Source organism: Rhea pennata, chromosome 2 (assembly GCF_028389875.1).
Source record: "Rhea pennata isolate bPtePen1 chromosome 2, bPtePen1.pri, whole genome shotgun sequence".
Lineage (NCBI taxonomy): Eukaryota > Metazoa > Chordata > Aves > Rheiformes > Rheidae > Rhea > Rhea pennata.
This window is the reverse complement of record NC_084664.1, coordinates 39,564,882-39,579,561: the sequence shown is the minus strand read 5'-3', so window position 1 is coordinate 39,579,561 and position 14,680 is coordinate 39,564,882. Positions and strand designations below refer to the sequence as shown.

At 36.5% G+C, this 14,680-nt stretch overlaps 1 protein-coding gene across 1 annotated transcript in view; it reads right to left on the bottom strand.

The window, feature by feature from the left end:
• PLCL2 (phospholipase C like 2) overlaps positions 1-14,680 on the bottom strand; it is a 101,856-nt gene that overhangs the window by 34,026 nt on the left and 53,150 nt on the right. The window contains exons 2-3 of the mRNA XM_062569293.1: positions 8,455-10,941; positions 4,696-4,899 (exon numbers count right to left, since the gene is read on the bottom strand). Coding sequence (XP_062425277.1) covers positions 4,696-4,899; positions 8,455-10,890 — 2,640 coding nt within the window. The 5' untranslated portion in view covers positions 10,891-10,941. The remainder of the gene's footprint in view (positions 1-4,695; positions 4,900-8,454; positions 10,942-14,680) is intronic.

Genomic DNA, 14,680 nt, shown 5'->3' with positions numbered 1-14,680 from the left:
TAATCAGTCTTGTTTTAGACTTTTAATAAGGTCTACTAGTACCAGCTAGTCTATAACTCTTCAAGGTTTAGTGTCAAACTTTCCAACAAGATGGAAACATCTCAAGTTCAAAATATAGGCCATCATATTTAGTTTATGTCATTGGCCAACATTGCCTAACATAAAAAGTTAACTTCAATATGATTGCATATGCAATATCTGCATAAATAGAGTGAGTAGTTGTAATGAGTCAACAATCGACTAGATAACCTGACACAAGCTTACCATAGAAACAACTAATTATAAGTCATATGGTAAATTCAAGTTCATTGGCATTGATGTCTTTTAATATCTATCATTTTCATCATTTTACAAACCCAACTGCATTATATATACATTCTCAGTAAATTAAAGCTAATCATGTCCTTGATCCTACCCCTAGGGTACATGTACAAACTCTATCCATTTTATTTGATTCTGCTTGAATCAAATAAGGACCTCCCATATTGCAGTCTGGATACATTTTAAATTGTAACATAACCTCAAAAAATTATTTTTTAAAAGAAGGACCAACACAAACTGTGACAAAACGGATCCAGCAGTATTACTTAACTGATATTCAACCACATAACTCTAATTATTGTAGCAACATTACTTTATCTTCTTTCAACAGGTACAGTTCTGTGTTTTCTGTTTTAATTTTACTCTTATAAGTAAACACCTGCTTGTAAAGTTCAGAAAACCTCATCCTCATTAGATGGGACACCACATCCTCCACTAACGGCTGACAGAGACGGACAAGTTCTCAGCAATATCTAGCTTCCTTTGCATGATCCTCTAGCATATGAAGTGCTATTATATTCATCACTGAATAATGCTGCAGACCTGGGACAGGATAAATATTTTTCTCCTCTTGCCACAGTACAACTTTTTAAGGTTTGTCTCTGGTTTATCTTAAAGGGCATAAAACATTAAAAAAAAACATGCAACAGTGTGGAAGAGGCACTTGCCTTAACTCCAAGCTTCTGTCTGCAGCACTGATCAGTGATGGGTGTGATGACACCAACAGAGTACACCAACAGTATCACATAAAGGAAGCTGAAGTTCATGAACAAGAGGGAAAAATAAAACATTGTTAAAAAGTGAAAAAAAGTTAGAGTGAAAGAATACTCAGGAATATGGAGTAGCTAGAGAAAAATAAGCAAGTTAAATGTCAGTCTTCCGCAAAACTTCCTCATTACATTTATTTTTCATTATTCTGAAAAAGTCCACCAACTGCTACAGAATGGATAAAAGCAAGAGATACTTTAGTTTCCTGGGTAAAATTCCAGTTGCAATAATGCTGACGGCAAACTACTCAACTAACCTCAAAGATACAATATTTTAACCTGTGAATACTACTACCTCTTTTAGCTCCTTAATTAATGTGGTAGTGAATGCTGACAATTAAAAAGCATTTTATGTGCTACTTGTCTATAGCAAGTGTAAAAAAAGTATTTAGTGATATTCTAATTAGCTCACAATCACTTGACTCATTGTTTCTTTAAAAAATATATGTGCCTGTGTTATACCAAATATATTTTCACCTTAGTATGTCTCCCTGCAGTATTGCACTGCTTTGTAATTATTACAATACAAATCAACTCTCCCACTAAAAGGTCTTACATCCTTTCTCATTTTATTGAGCAAATATGAGTCCTCTTACAACTCTTGACGTAATATTCTGCTGAATAATTAAATACCTTGACTTACTACTGTACATGCCTACTGTCATCTTATAAAAAGGAGAGTATTCCTGACAAATAAATTCTTTCATCTGGCCAAAAATATCCTGACCCTGGAACACGTACTTTGAGAACTTTGTACTTTGAACTGAGTACTCTGAGTTAGGTGTGTCATATTCAGAATGTACACAAAGCAAAGTAGTAACACCCTATGCATTTATGCTAGTAACAAAGGTTTATTCAATAAACATTTATCCTAATCTCTATTATTATCACAATTTCATAGTTATAATACATGTCAGATTGGAAAAACATTGTTAAAACATAATTTTGACCTGTTCTGAGTCCAATCTAGCATCAAATAAGACAAGTACATAGAATCATAGAATCAGTAAGGTTGGAAGGGGCCTCTGGAGATCATCTAATCCAATCTCCCCGCTCAAGCAGGGTCACCTAGAGCATGTTAGACAGGGTTGCATCCAGGTGGGCCTTGAAGATCTCCAGAGAAGGAGACTCCACAACCTCTCTGGGCAACCTGTTCCAGTGCTCCGTCACTCTCACAGGGAAGAAACCTCACGGTCAGGCAGAACTTCCTGTGGTTCAATTTCTGCCCATTGCCTCTTGTCCTGTCACACGGGACAGCTAAAAAGAGTTTGTCCCCATCCCCCTGACACCCTCCCTTCAGGTACTTGTACACATTGATAAGATCCCCCCTCAGTCTTCTCCTCCCCAGGCTGAAGAGGCCCAGCTCTCACAGCTGTTCCTCATCGGGCAGATGCTCCAGCCCTCAGATCATCCTCGTAGCCCTACGCTGGACTCTCTCCAGTAGCTCCATGTCTCTCTTGTACTGGGGAGCCCAGAACTGGACACAGGACTCGAGATGAGGCCTCCCCAGGGCTGAGCAGAGGGGCATGATCACCTCTCTTGACCTGCTGGCAACACCCTTCCTAATGCAGCCCAGGATATCATTGGCCTTCTTGGCCACAAGGGCACATTGGTGGCTCATGCTCAACTTGTCATCCACCAGCACTCCCAGGTCCTTCTCTGCAGAGCTGCTCTCCAGCAGGTCAGCCCCCAGCTTGTACTGGTGCCTAGAGTTATTTTTCATAACCATCACTTTTAAAGTAGGTCTACCCTATCTTAATCCTGGATCAAGTGTTTAGCTACTAAGATGAATTTTACACCCACCTGCTAATTTGTCATGCCAAAAAATACCAAAACAAACACTTGAGATGAAGTGTGTCAATTCTGAGGGCTCCCTCTATTACTTTGCCCAAAGACACAGAAAAGAAACAATACTATCAGCTCTAAACATCTGCCACTACAGTAAATTTCAATGTGTAAGACAAAAAACTTCATAGCTCTTCTCCACCTTTAGGAAAGGATGGTATGTACCTGTCTCCCACTGTTTTTCCACATGTTCTCAGAAACAAGAGCTATCAGTATGGCTCCCGTGGCTGATTACATTTGCCAGTGTTCCCTACTGATTTTATTTATTGAAACTCTGTCAAATTGGACAGAGCACCAGCAAGACAAAGGTTTCTGAAATTGAAAGATATCATTTTTTTCATTTATAAGCTTTATTTTACTAAAACAATCATAGTAAAAACGATTGTTTTGACTTATGTTCAATATCACTTAGATCTAGAAACTCTGATTCATATTATTTGTCTCTGTATGAAATGGAGTCCTTATCCTTCAGGGAACAGAAAATGGAAAAATTTTTTGAACAAGCCATTATATAAATATACGATTATTTTTAAATATATAATGATTTCTGAAGTATGCAAATATTCAAATCATGCATAGACTACCAGATTGGAGGGTGTGGGGAGGCAGAGATATGTGAGATACAAAGAGCAAACCAAATTTGGATTGTGAAGATCTGAGGAGACATGAATAATCTCCATCAAAAAAACGAAAACAAAAAGATTTAATTCAGATTTATAGAAAGATTTTGAATATTTGGAAAAGCTGAGTAACTAAAAAGCAGTCTCACCACATCAGAACAAACTGCAAACTGCCCATCAACAACACAGGACTTCATTATGCAAGTTTTATGTGCAACCCCAGCAATCAAGATTGCCTGTATCTTCATTATACTGATGGCTCATAAGCTATCACTAAGAGGATATAGCAATATCATCTTGTTACTGTGCTAACATTAAATCAAATTCTGTTTTATTTACATCGTTAAGTTACATGAGCTCTACCTAAATTGCTAATTATCAATGAGTGCTTTTTGGACCTCGATAGAATGTTATTCAAATGCTACTTTTTCTTAACTTACTTTAAATTTATGCAAGACTGATATATTCGAGTACATCTCAGTTTATTAGTTCTTCTTTCCCTCTTGCAAACTTTAATTTCCAGTTTCTAAAGACATAGTTTACATATATACTGAAGTATAACAGCTAGAATGAACATTACAGCTGATTATAGATACAAAAATGCCTAATTAAATGAGTGTTATATGACAGAAAATATCAAACCAACATGAAAAAATATGTGCAGACTTCAACACTTCAAGCTGCTTGTAAAACTACAGTTCCTAAAAACAGTTCCTGACATTTTTCTACTCTTTAATATGAGTCAAAGGCAAAAGAAATGAGCATCCCTAAACCGAAAAATGTGAAGTGGAAAATTAATGTGAGAGGCTTACAGTCATGCAAAAAGTTTCAAGTTATTGCAAAACAGGGAAATTAATATGTCCTTCTCCTGTTACATCCTCTTGATTACAACTGCTTTTTATCTTCTCAAGTGTACAAACACTTACATATTTGTATGCAATATAGTAATCTTTGTATTTTACCTAATATGAAAACACTATTAGTTGCTGTACATTTACAGGAATGTCTTTCAAGTGCATGTAATGATGCACGGAATATAAAGTCACAGGTTAAAATGACCTTTCAGAACAGGCATAGTACTGTATATTATAAAAAGGAAGTCTTTCAAATAGCATATAAAATAATCACAAAGGACTACTCACCATGTCATATGCTGTTACAATCTTTTTCAAGACCTCTGGAACAATCCCTTGGAGCTCCATAGTTGGATACTGATCATTAAGATTCAGTACTATCAAGGGTGTATTATCAGGCCCAACCAAGCGTGTAGACACTGCCAAAATGCACTGCATAAGATTTGCTACAGGAGAGAGGCCACATAATTCTTTGAATGAAACTACTGCATTCTGTAAAAAGGAAAGAAAGGGTTTCCTTTACAGTTAAACATGAATTTTAATTTCCCATTCTTTCAGGCTAAGACACTCATATTTTACTGTTATAGTTGAGCTATAATGTGGAATTATTACAGTTTCTCCTTGAAAAATTGGCAAGTTTTCCAAAGCAACCGCTGTTACACATGTTTGCCGTATTTTACCAGAAGTGTTAAAAGTTAAAACAGAATTCAACACTTGCTGCAGAAAAAATCTATTTAGAAGGAGTATATATCTGGCACGTATCACTACTAAAATTAACCATGAAAATAAATGAATTCTAAAATCTTCCTGTTTATATATTTTGAAAAATTCCAAAAGACATTTCAAAGTAATTACTAAAATGTCATCAAAAGTAACAGTTTTAGGTGCTGAACATCTCAAATAAGCAAAGTGAAAGGGGTGAAGAGGAAGGAGAATTCAGCCCATTTGTAACTTTAAACATACCTGAACTACTGCCCAGACGTGCTGTGGATCTGTTGGCTCCCATTTGGTGTGATAGACAAACCCAGCACTCCACTACTGATGTCACTCCTATCACAGAATCACATTTCCGTGAATTTTTAAGGTACTTTAATACTAATACCAATTTCGTACCTTTCCCTACAATTTATTTCGATTATATTTTTTATTCAATATGGTGGAATATAAAACAAGATTTTAAAATTTAAAGAAGATTTCCATTATTATAAATATAATGTGACTCCAAATAGCCACTGAAATTCCATTATGGGAATATTCTCACCACTGTAATGAATTTAGGATTTTTATACCAAGTGGGAGCTGGTGATCTCTGGCAGGTCTGGAGTCTGTGCTCCTGTAAGAAACAAAGACAAAACATGGTGTATTTAAGTTACAAATGTGCTCAGTGCTCCTCTCTCTTCTGTCTTTCCCAAACAGGGTATCTGACAAGTATTCAGGACATGATTTTCATTTTTACCAAAACTTCTTTCCATCTTTCTGGCATGGTAAGGCTTATTTTTGGACAAAGGTTCTTACAGAGACATAATGCAGCCTTAGTGCAAATAGGAATCAACGATAAAATATTTTGTTCTCTTTTCACTAGATAAAATGCACAAAACTGACTTCAAAATATCTACATATAGCATATACATGCAAAGCTATTTGAATACCTAGGTTACTTCTTCAGTCTCTTACACTGTAATTTATCTCTAACAAATGTTTAAGAGTCCAGGAAAATGAAACTACTTCTAATAAGTGGACTAACCCTTAATGACACAATAATTATGTAGTTGAGAAGACAGACATTGGGAGTCCCTTCGAACTGATCTTGCTTGTGAAAGATATCATGGCTAAGCCATTATGAATAACAATTTTACAGAGAGGTAAATCTGCACTCAGGGAATGCACGTGTGAACTAAGGGCAGACAGGTCAAAACTATAGGGAGAACTCATGCCTTTGGATTTCCAACCCTGTATCCAGAGTCAATCCTAAATCACAATGTTGTCAAGCAATTTAAACACGCACTATCACATCCAGTTTAATCATTGATGTTATACTCTTATCAGTGCTGAACATACACCAGTAAGTTATGACATCAGCTTCTGTCATGGTAATAGAGAGTATACCAGTGACTTAAGAAAAAAGACTATAAATACACAGTTTTGGAGAAAATATTGAATTTACTGCTGTTTACTCTCTCATTTCTCCTTTTCCATTCCATATTTAAAAAAAACTTGCGTTCCTTCTGCCTTGTGGTGACAGTATGCATTTTTGTATCTTAAAAAATGTAACAATTTATAATGTAAAGGTTCTGTGATTAAGAAATTAAACAAATTTTAAAATCTCTGACATACATTAGTATATATTTTGACTGATTTGCTTATTTTTATCAGTTAGAATCACTTAGTTATGCAGAATCTATTTTGCACAGTATACAATCTGCCCATAAACTTCTACAAAGTTAATATTCTCTCATGTACGCAAAATATCTTCTTGGTGGCATTTTGATATATGGTAATGATGAATTTAGTTGATAGGGAGTCATTCAAACTGACAGAACAAAATACATAAAAGGAAACACCTTCCAGTATCTTATGTCTGAAGAAATCATGCTGCAGCACACGTTTTAAATTATATTGATTCTGGAAAACAACGCGGTGCACACAACAGAGAGTTTAAAGTAAGTAACAATGTTTGCATTGTATGTTTTCACTACTTCCCTAAACCCCAGATCCAGCTCCTCCTTGAATGAGCTTAAAAATACAGCATTCTTTATATTACAGAATTCTAGCCTTCAACAGATTAAATAGAGCTAAAGTTAATTCTATACTTAGCTTGCAATGTAGAACACTATTATCAGTCAAAATATCATCCTCATTTTTAAAATAATCTTTTAGTATAATAATTTTATATACCAAATAGAAGGGGAGAGGTTCATAATGCTGTATTAATTTCTTCTTTCATAAGGAAAAAAATATTTTTTAAACTGTATTACTATTAAAATCTCTTTTAATATAATTCATGAATAATAATTAATAAAATTTATCTACACTGATGTGCCTTCAAAATCCAAAATCAAGCCTCAAACACTTCTTTCAACCAGTTTCCCCTTAAAGTCATATGAAAGTAAGATGATTTAATAAGTCACTTCTTTTTAAATGACTACGCTTTTTAAATGACTATGCTGAATTTTATTTATCACTGTCAGTATTCCATTAGAAGTTTGTAAGAAACTAAGAGCTTTATGAAGTAAAATGCAACTTTACAGCACTTTTCACTCTAATCTAGATCTGAAAGGCTTTATTTACCTGGAATCTTTACTAGAACCTCCAAAAAATGGATTTCCAAGTGAGATCTCTTGAGTTCAACAAAAACAAGCACCTCAGCCTGTATTTCTTCCTGAAATTTAATTTATTTACTATAAGTGACCTTCAATGTAATGTAGTTTCATCTTAACTTAATGCCACCTTAGCCCTAACTCCATATATTTCTAACATTCTGAAGTTAGGAAGAATACTCAAAAAGTAAATGATCTCTCTGAAAGTTTTGTCTAGTATTAGGAATGAAGAAAAATAAAATCTCAATGAAACTATGACAAACATACTTTTAAGTATAGCTTTCTCATATGTGTTATTCTATCAAAAATGTCTTCCTCCTGCATTTCTATTTAACTGAATTTTCTAAAACTAAAATATAGTCCTATTTTCTTCCACTGTGTATCTAACATTTCTTCAAAGACATACTTCTTCATAGACATAGTTAGACACGTGTCTAACATTCCTTTGAGACATTCCTTCATGGACATACTCAACACGTTTGACTTCTAGCACTAAAGTCATACTCCCAGTCCACATTCAACAAACCACATACATGCACCAAAAACTACCACAATAGATGGCATCACCTAAAAGATTGCTCTGCTACAATCAGTTCTTAAAGCTGTTCAGCATTAAAATTGATTAACATAACTTGCAAAATACAGTAAGATTCTAAACAATATGTATTATATGTGTATTGTAATACAAAAATATATACAAGGCTTGATAAATTCACTATAAAAACTGTACCTGCATATTTTCTCTCAAATCTGTGGCATCCCGTATAGGTTGGAGAGCATTCTTGAATACTTCATCTATCATTTTAATCCACAATGTTCTCATAGAGGCATATTCCCTTGATTTCTTGCCCTTCCTCACAGAGAGGCCCCGTTTATGAGGTTTCCCACCACCCCTTCGATTAGTAATGGCCACATGCACAAATAGGGAAGCATGTGCTAAAATTTCTCCAGTTATAGACTGTAGAGGAACATGTCGATAACCAGTCTGTAGACATTCAAAGGGAATAGTGTATTGCCCAATAAACTCATCCCCAATATAATCATCATCCAGTACTACAAAACGCACCATAGCTAGTTCTGGTAGATTTATTTGAAATTCAAAACTTTCATCAAAAATTGGATTATCTCCATTCTGATGCATAGTTTTTGTCCTTTGCTCTGCACAGTCAGCAGGGATTCCATGTATTTCTACATAGACATAAGGATCCACAACATCACCTTTGGCACCTGATCCTTTGGGTTTAGGGAAGTTCTGCCCGCTAATAATTTTAATATGAAGCAGCTGAGGCGATACTCCAGGCACAGTGTCTTTTGTATTTGCACTAAAGAACGATACTTCTTCTCTCATGATAGCAGGACGAAGGACATAGCCACAGTTTCCATTTTGGCGAAACCAACCAATGTTAAGATCCATCATTAAGCCAGGTGTTTGAAAGTTCATGGCTACTATCTGACAACCACACTTCCAAAAATCCTGGGGATTCATATTACTAGAGTCAATCCTCATAGGGCTGGGGAAAATTCTGGCAAGAAAACGTTTGTTATAATTTACAAAGTCTCCTGGGTTTTCATTGGCATATTTGCTAGCAAGCACTTCATTAAATGAGCATACTTCCCAGTACTTCTGGAGCTGAAATGAAACTTGAAACTCTTTGAACTGAACTGATTTACATATGCTTACCAACTCAGACAGTTCTTTGCAGAGCTGAAATCGCTTCCCTGTCATAGAGTTATGTTGTTCTACACCTTCTTTCCCCACTCTCTGTGACATTTCCGCTCCTTCATCTTCATCTGTAACATCTCCCTCTAGTCCAGAACAATTAGAAGAAAGCTTCTTTGCTTTAATTAGTATTTTCCCTTTAAGTGATTCAGGTGATGGAAGATAAGACTCTTCTATATTTGGAGACTGTGTATGCAGTTTGTCCCCCAAAATTTTCTTCATGTGTTGAACCATCACTTTCTGCTGCTTAATAGAACAATGATTTTCTAAACACAAAATAAGAGGGTATTCTGAAGCAAAAAATGCATACTTGTTAATAATGTCAATCACACTGCGGAAGACAATCTGCGATGTCATTGTGTGTCCTGTGTAAATCACAGGCTCATTGTCTGGACCATCCCACACATCCAGTTCAACACTTCGACAACCCATTTTAAGGGCACGAATATAACCTGTGATGTCAGATGGCCCTCGAAACTGATCTTCTATCAAGTATGTATTATGAGATGAATTTATAAAATAATGAGATAAAGGTTGTTTCATATCTTGACAAACTTTTTTGTGTTCTGGATCAAATATGTGGCAGTCTGGTGAAGTAAGGTAATTAGTAAACCCATCTATAGAAAGCCAACCCTTCTCCTGACCATCTTTGGCTGGTTCATATTTCTGAATAATTTCAAGGCTTATTTCTTCTGTGACATGTGCCATACCCTGTTCTGCTTCTAAAAACATCATAAGGTCCTTGGTATCTAGGAATTCTTTATTGCTTGAAAACTGAACCAACAGGAAGTAGATTTCAGGTCGGGTACAAAGCTCATGAAAAACTTCAATAAACTCTTCCTTTGTTACTTCTGTACCAGTTTTTTCCTTGGATCTATGTAACTCCTTGAATTTCAGTTCAATTCTGTTTGTTTTTAAACCAGGATTTAGGTCTTTTATAAACTGTACAGCATTATACAGGGGTATGTGTCCCAAATTATCTACATCTGATTCACTGAACATTTGTGAAACCCATGAAGTCCGCATATTATCTTGACTGCTTTCTATCATATCTAGAGTATGTTTTCCATAAGAAATCAGGTATCTTAATCCAGTAACCCAAATATTCGCAATGTCTGCCGAGTTAGCAACAAGATCTAACGACTCATAGTTGTCTCCATAAATAATTGAAAATGCACAGTCTTCTGATATCTGGTCATATATTCCATTGCTGCGAAAAATATCTGTATTTTTTCCTGTTCTTACTTCTTTGATGGATTTAATGTCAATCTTTGCTTTTTCAGAATCCTTTTTTGAAGGTTCCCAACGCAGAGACTGCATATCTGCATCTAAAAGAAAATATCGGTGATACACCCTAGAGTTAGATCGAATCTTTTTGAGCTCAGAGCCTTCAACCATTGCATTTATACAGTCACTTGCACTGCTGATCTTCTTCTCAGTTGGCATGCTGCTAAATGACACTGTCTTTTTCCGTTCTCGCTTTTGTTTTGTACCGTCCTGGTAAGTAAGGGGGGAAAAAAAAGAAAAGAAGTATCAGTACGATTTTGCTCAGCACCGAAACAGGTTTCAACTTATGGCTCAAAGTTCAAAAAAAGAGCTCAAAAGAATCTAACACATGCACGATGACCAGTAAGACTCAAGTTCTCACCTTGCAAATGGAAATACTGACCTACTAACAATAGTTTAATAACCATTATTTCTTATATAAGTAATTTCAATACCATGCTGATAGAGTCCTTAGGAATACCAGAGAAACATCAATACACAGATGCATTGAATATCATGTAGTAAATTCAAGTATACAGACACAATAGCCCTTACTATGCATAGCTCCCTTCTCTACTGTACCCATCCATCCCCTTCCCACATGCTGTCTGGAGCATCACTGCATTCACCACATTCCCATATCAGAAAAATTTCCATGATTGTCTCACCAAGCTATACTGAAACATAACTGAATGGACCGAAGCAGGTAATTCATTCTGTATCTTAAATGTCAGGAGATACGACAGTGTGTTGAGTGGGAACAGTTTGAGAGGATTAAAGTTTAACTGGTTTCAGAAAAGCTGCATATCATTAGAAGGAACTTAAATGGAAAACTGTAAGTTTGGTGAAGAAGGAAAGCAAAAGTAATTCAGCTTAGTTCTTAATAAAACAACTCAAAGTTCTTGGTTTGCTCGAGAAAGCTTTGGCAGAAAACTGGAAATATAAGCCATTAAACAAAAACTGTATGTTAGAAAAGAGACAATAATGTCATTTAGCTAGCTCCATTTGCTATTTGTATTAATTCAAATAAATGAAAACAAGTCATTGTTTTCAAGTATATTCAAGTACATTTTAAGTATAACCAATTTCATGAGAAACAACTGAATTTAATAAAGCTATGTTCATTTGCATTATCTGCATTTTTGAAACTAAAGAAGTTTTACTTTTTTTTTTTTTTTTTACAGATCATGTGTCTTGAGAAGAAACTTCAGTTGACTCCTAGTCCAAAAGAATGCTTCTCATGAAATAATCTTTTTATTTTCAATATCTTATTTAGAAATGTTCTTCATCTTATATTCCTGGAGTGCTCAAAAGCTATTTTTTCCAGATTTGTACAAAATGACTCTAATAATTTTCCATTGAAAGTATGTTCCAATGAAAATCTTCATTACTTAAATGGTGGAAAATGGAGGAAAGAAAATTTGACTACTGAAATGCTGAACAGGTATTTAAACACCCTCAGGGCATACCTTTATTTCCTCTGAATTAAAAACACAAAATTCTGTTTTTAGAATGTAATACATAAGCATCCTATTAAGAAAAGATTTCACTGAAAAGCATCATCGGTAGAATAAGTATATGTAATTTTTGCAGTTCCATTTGGGGGAAAATTATCAACCATATGATTCCTGCACCTTTCACGACAGCAGAATATGCTTCTGGCAAGCTCTCAAGAGTAATTCCATAGAGGGGTGTTTTGTTTCTAACCCCAGATCAAACAATTGCAATGGATATTTCATGGAGCTGTCTCTTGGAATCTAATTACATGTCATTTGGGTGTGAGGATTGCTTTTAGACAACAGCACGAATTTTGTTTATTTCAAAAAAACATTTACAAATGCGGTATTTGTTTACAAACTTTTTTTGTTTTATTTTAACCTGGTTTCTTCTCTGTTTACCCGTTTGTCTACATCTCTTAATTTGCAAGAGTGGCAAAAGACAGCCCCACAGAAAGGAGCAATGAAGTTCCCAGCCAGTATTTTAGGCTTTCAAATGAAGCGTGTCAAAATTGAAACAGCTTAATGCTCCAGATTTCTCAGTTACCAATCTAGGAAAGGAATGTGGTCCTTGAAATCTTCAGTAAGAGATAGATGATGGATACCCTCCTCAAACCAGAACTGTAAAGGCCAGGAAGCAATACCTTGCCTGACCATGATCAGTATTTTCAAAACAGAAGGAAGGTCTATGCTCTTCTCTCTGATCAGGACCATATCCAATTAAAGACATCAAATGGTAAAGGAGAAAAAAAAAATCTGTCTGCCACTTCTTGATGCCATCTGATGCAAACAGGTCCATCTCAAGACAACATCATTCTCAAAAATAGCTTCCTGAAGACTGGAGGTTGCACTTGTAGATTAGGGGAGTAATGCAATCTACCATCTGCCAGACTATTTTGCTTGTCTGTCATATGAATTCAAAGCCAGTTCAACAGTTTTCTGCATCCCTGCAGGGCACATGGATTTCTCAGCTATTTGCTTTTCCACATGAAGCCTGCTGGCAGCACCGACTGTCTGAATGTGATGAACCTGAAGACAAAATAATCTACAGATCTTCTTAAAGCTCTGAATTCCAGGAGACTGATTATGAGTTTTTGCTTCTCCAGAGATCAATGATCCTAAGCTACCAGATTGCTTGTGCGAGTCCCCATCCTGAGTGTAATGTCTGTCAGACAGAACAGAACGCAGAATCTGTATAAATAAAAGAACTGAAAGGATATTTTCCCAAGGACACTGGCTGGAATCATTCCTCAAATAAGTAACTGTCTGACCAGAAAAGAAATTCTCACTCATAAACTGAAAATATACTTGATTAAGATATGCATAGACTATATAAAGCCAGGCTTGTAAGCCTCAAAAATATAGTCAGGCACAACAACAGAGAAAGATATATATGGCTTTATGACCTAGACAATTTCATCCTGAACTTCATCCTAAGGTGTTATTCATGAACTGGATCAGGTCTCTCACAGCCTTAAGTTCATCCTAAGTCAAAAAGGCTGACAGACCAGGGAACTGTATGTATCTGAAAGAACACTGGAGTGACTTCTCAGCATTCAGTATGAGACTTAGAGTGCTCTTTTTGTTGTTCAAGATGCTTGAAGTAAGACTGGCTCTACAGCGTGGAAGGATAACGCTGTCCATTGTAAAAAACAATTTTTGAGATGAAGCAACTTTCAGAGTCATTCTGGGATCTCTCATACAATGAAGACTCATATAAATCTTTAGATTATAAATGGTAGTGTCATCACAGAGTAGGACTTTAACTACAGACTGCATATCCTTCAGACTCCTGGAGCAGTATGGTCTGCAAGCATGCCCTGTCTATCTCCTGCCTATTTTTGTGGATGACATGCAGCCTACTGATGTCCTCCCATAACTCCTTTACCTGACAACACAGCTCACCAACAACAGTCACACACCTGCAGGAGAGCTGACTGTCAGCCCAGGCCTTCTGGAGAGGGCCCAAGCACTCCCTGCAGCCCGAGACCTGTAGAGCTGCATCTGCTGCCAGAGGGGCTGTCTGGGTCAAAGCCTCTGACACAGCTGATGCAGGGACTCCAACAGCTACAGGCAGATGTGCTTTGCAGCGTGTCATGACCGTGTTTGAGGAAGAGGGCACTACTAAGGTTGGAAGCAAAGGAGCCTTCTTGCACAAACTGCTGCATCTGCTCTCTCTTCCCTGCAGTCTGCGAGCTGTGCTCTAGGCCTGGCTCACACGCAGCTGGCTCTCCCTAGCACTGACTCACAGGGTGCTTGTCCCACCCAGTCAAGGGCCACCTGGATCAAAGGCCCTGACTTCCTCTAATCAGAGGCAACCAAGAGGGCTCCTTAGCAGCAGCTACACCTAGCTAGAGCTGGGTGCTAGGTGCTAGAGCTTCTCCCAAGAACAATTTTGTGGGGTTTTTTGTCTGTTGTTTTTTTTTTTTCAGTTGTCCTTGCCCAGCTCCCCTTTCCTGTTAGCAGCAATCAGC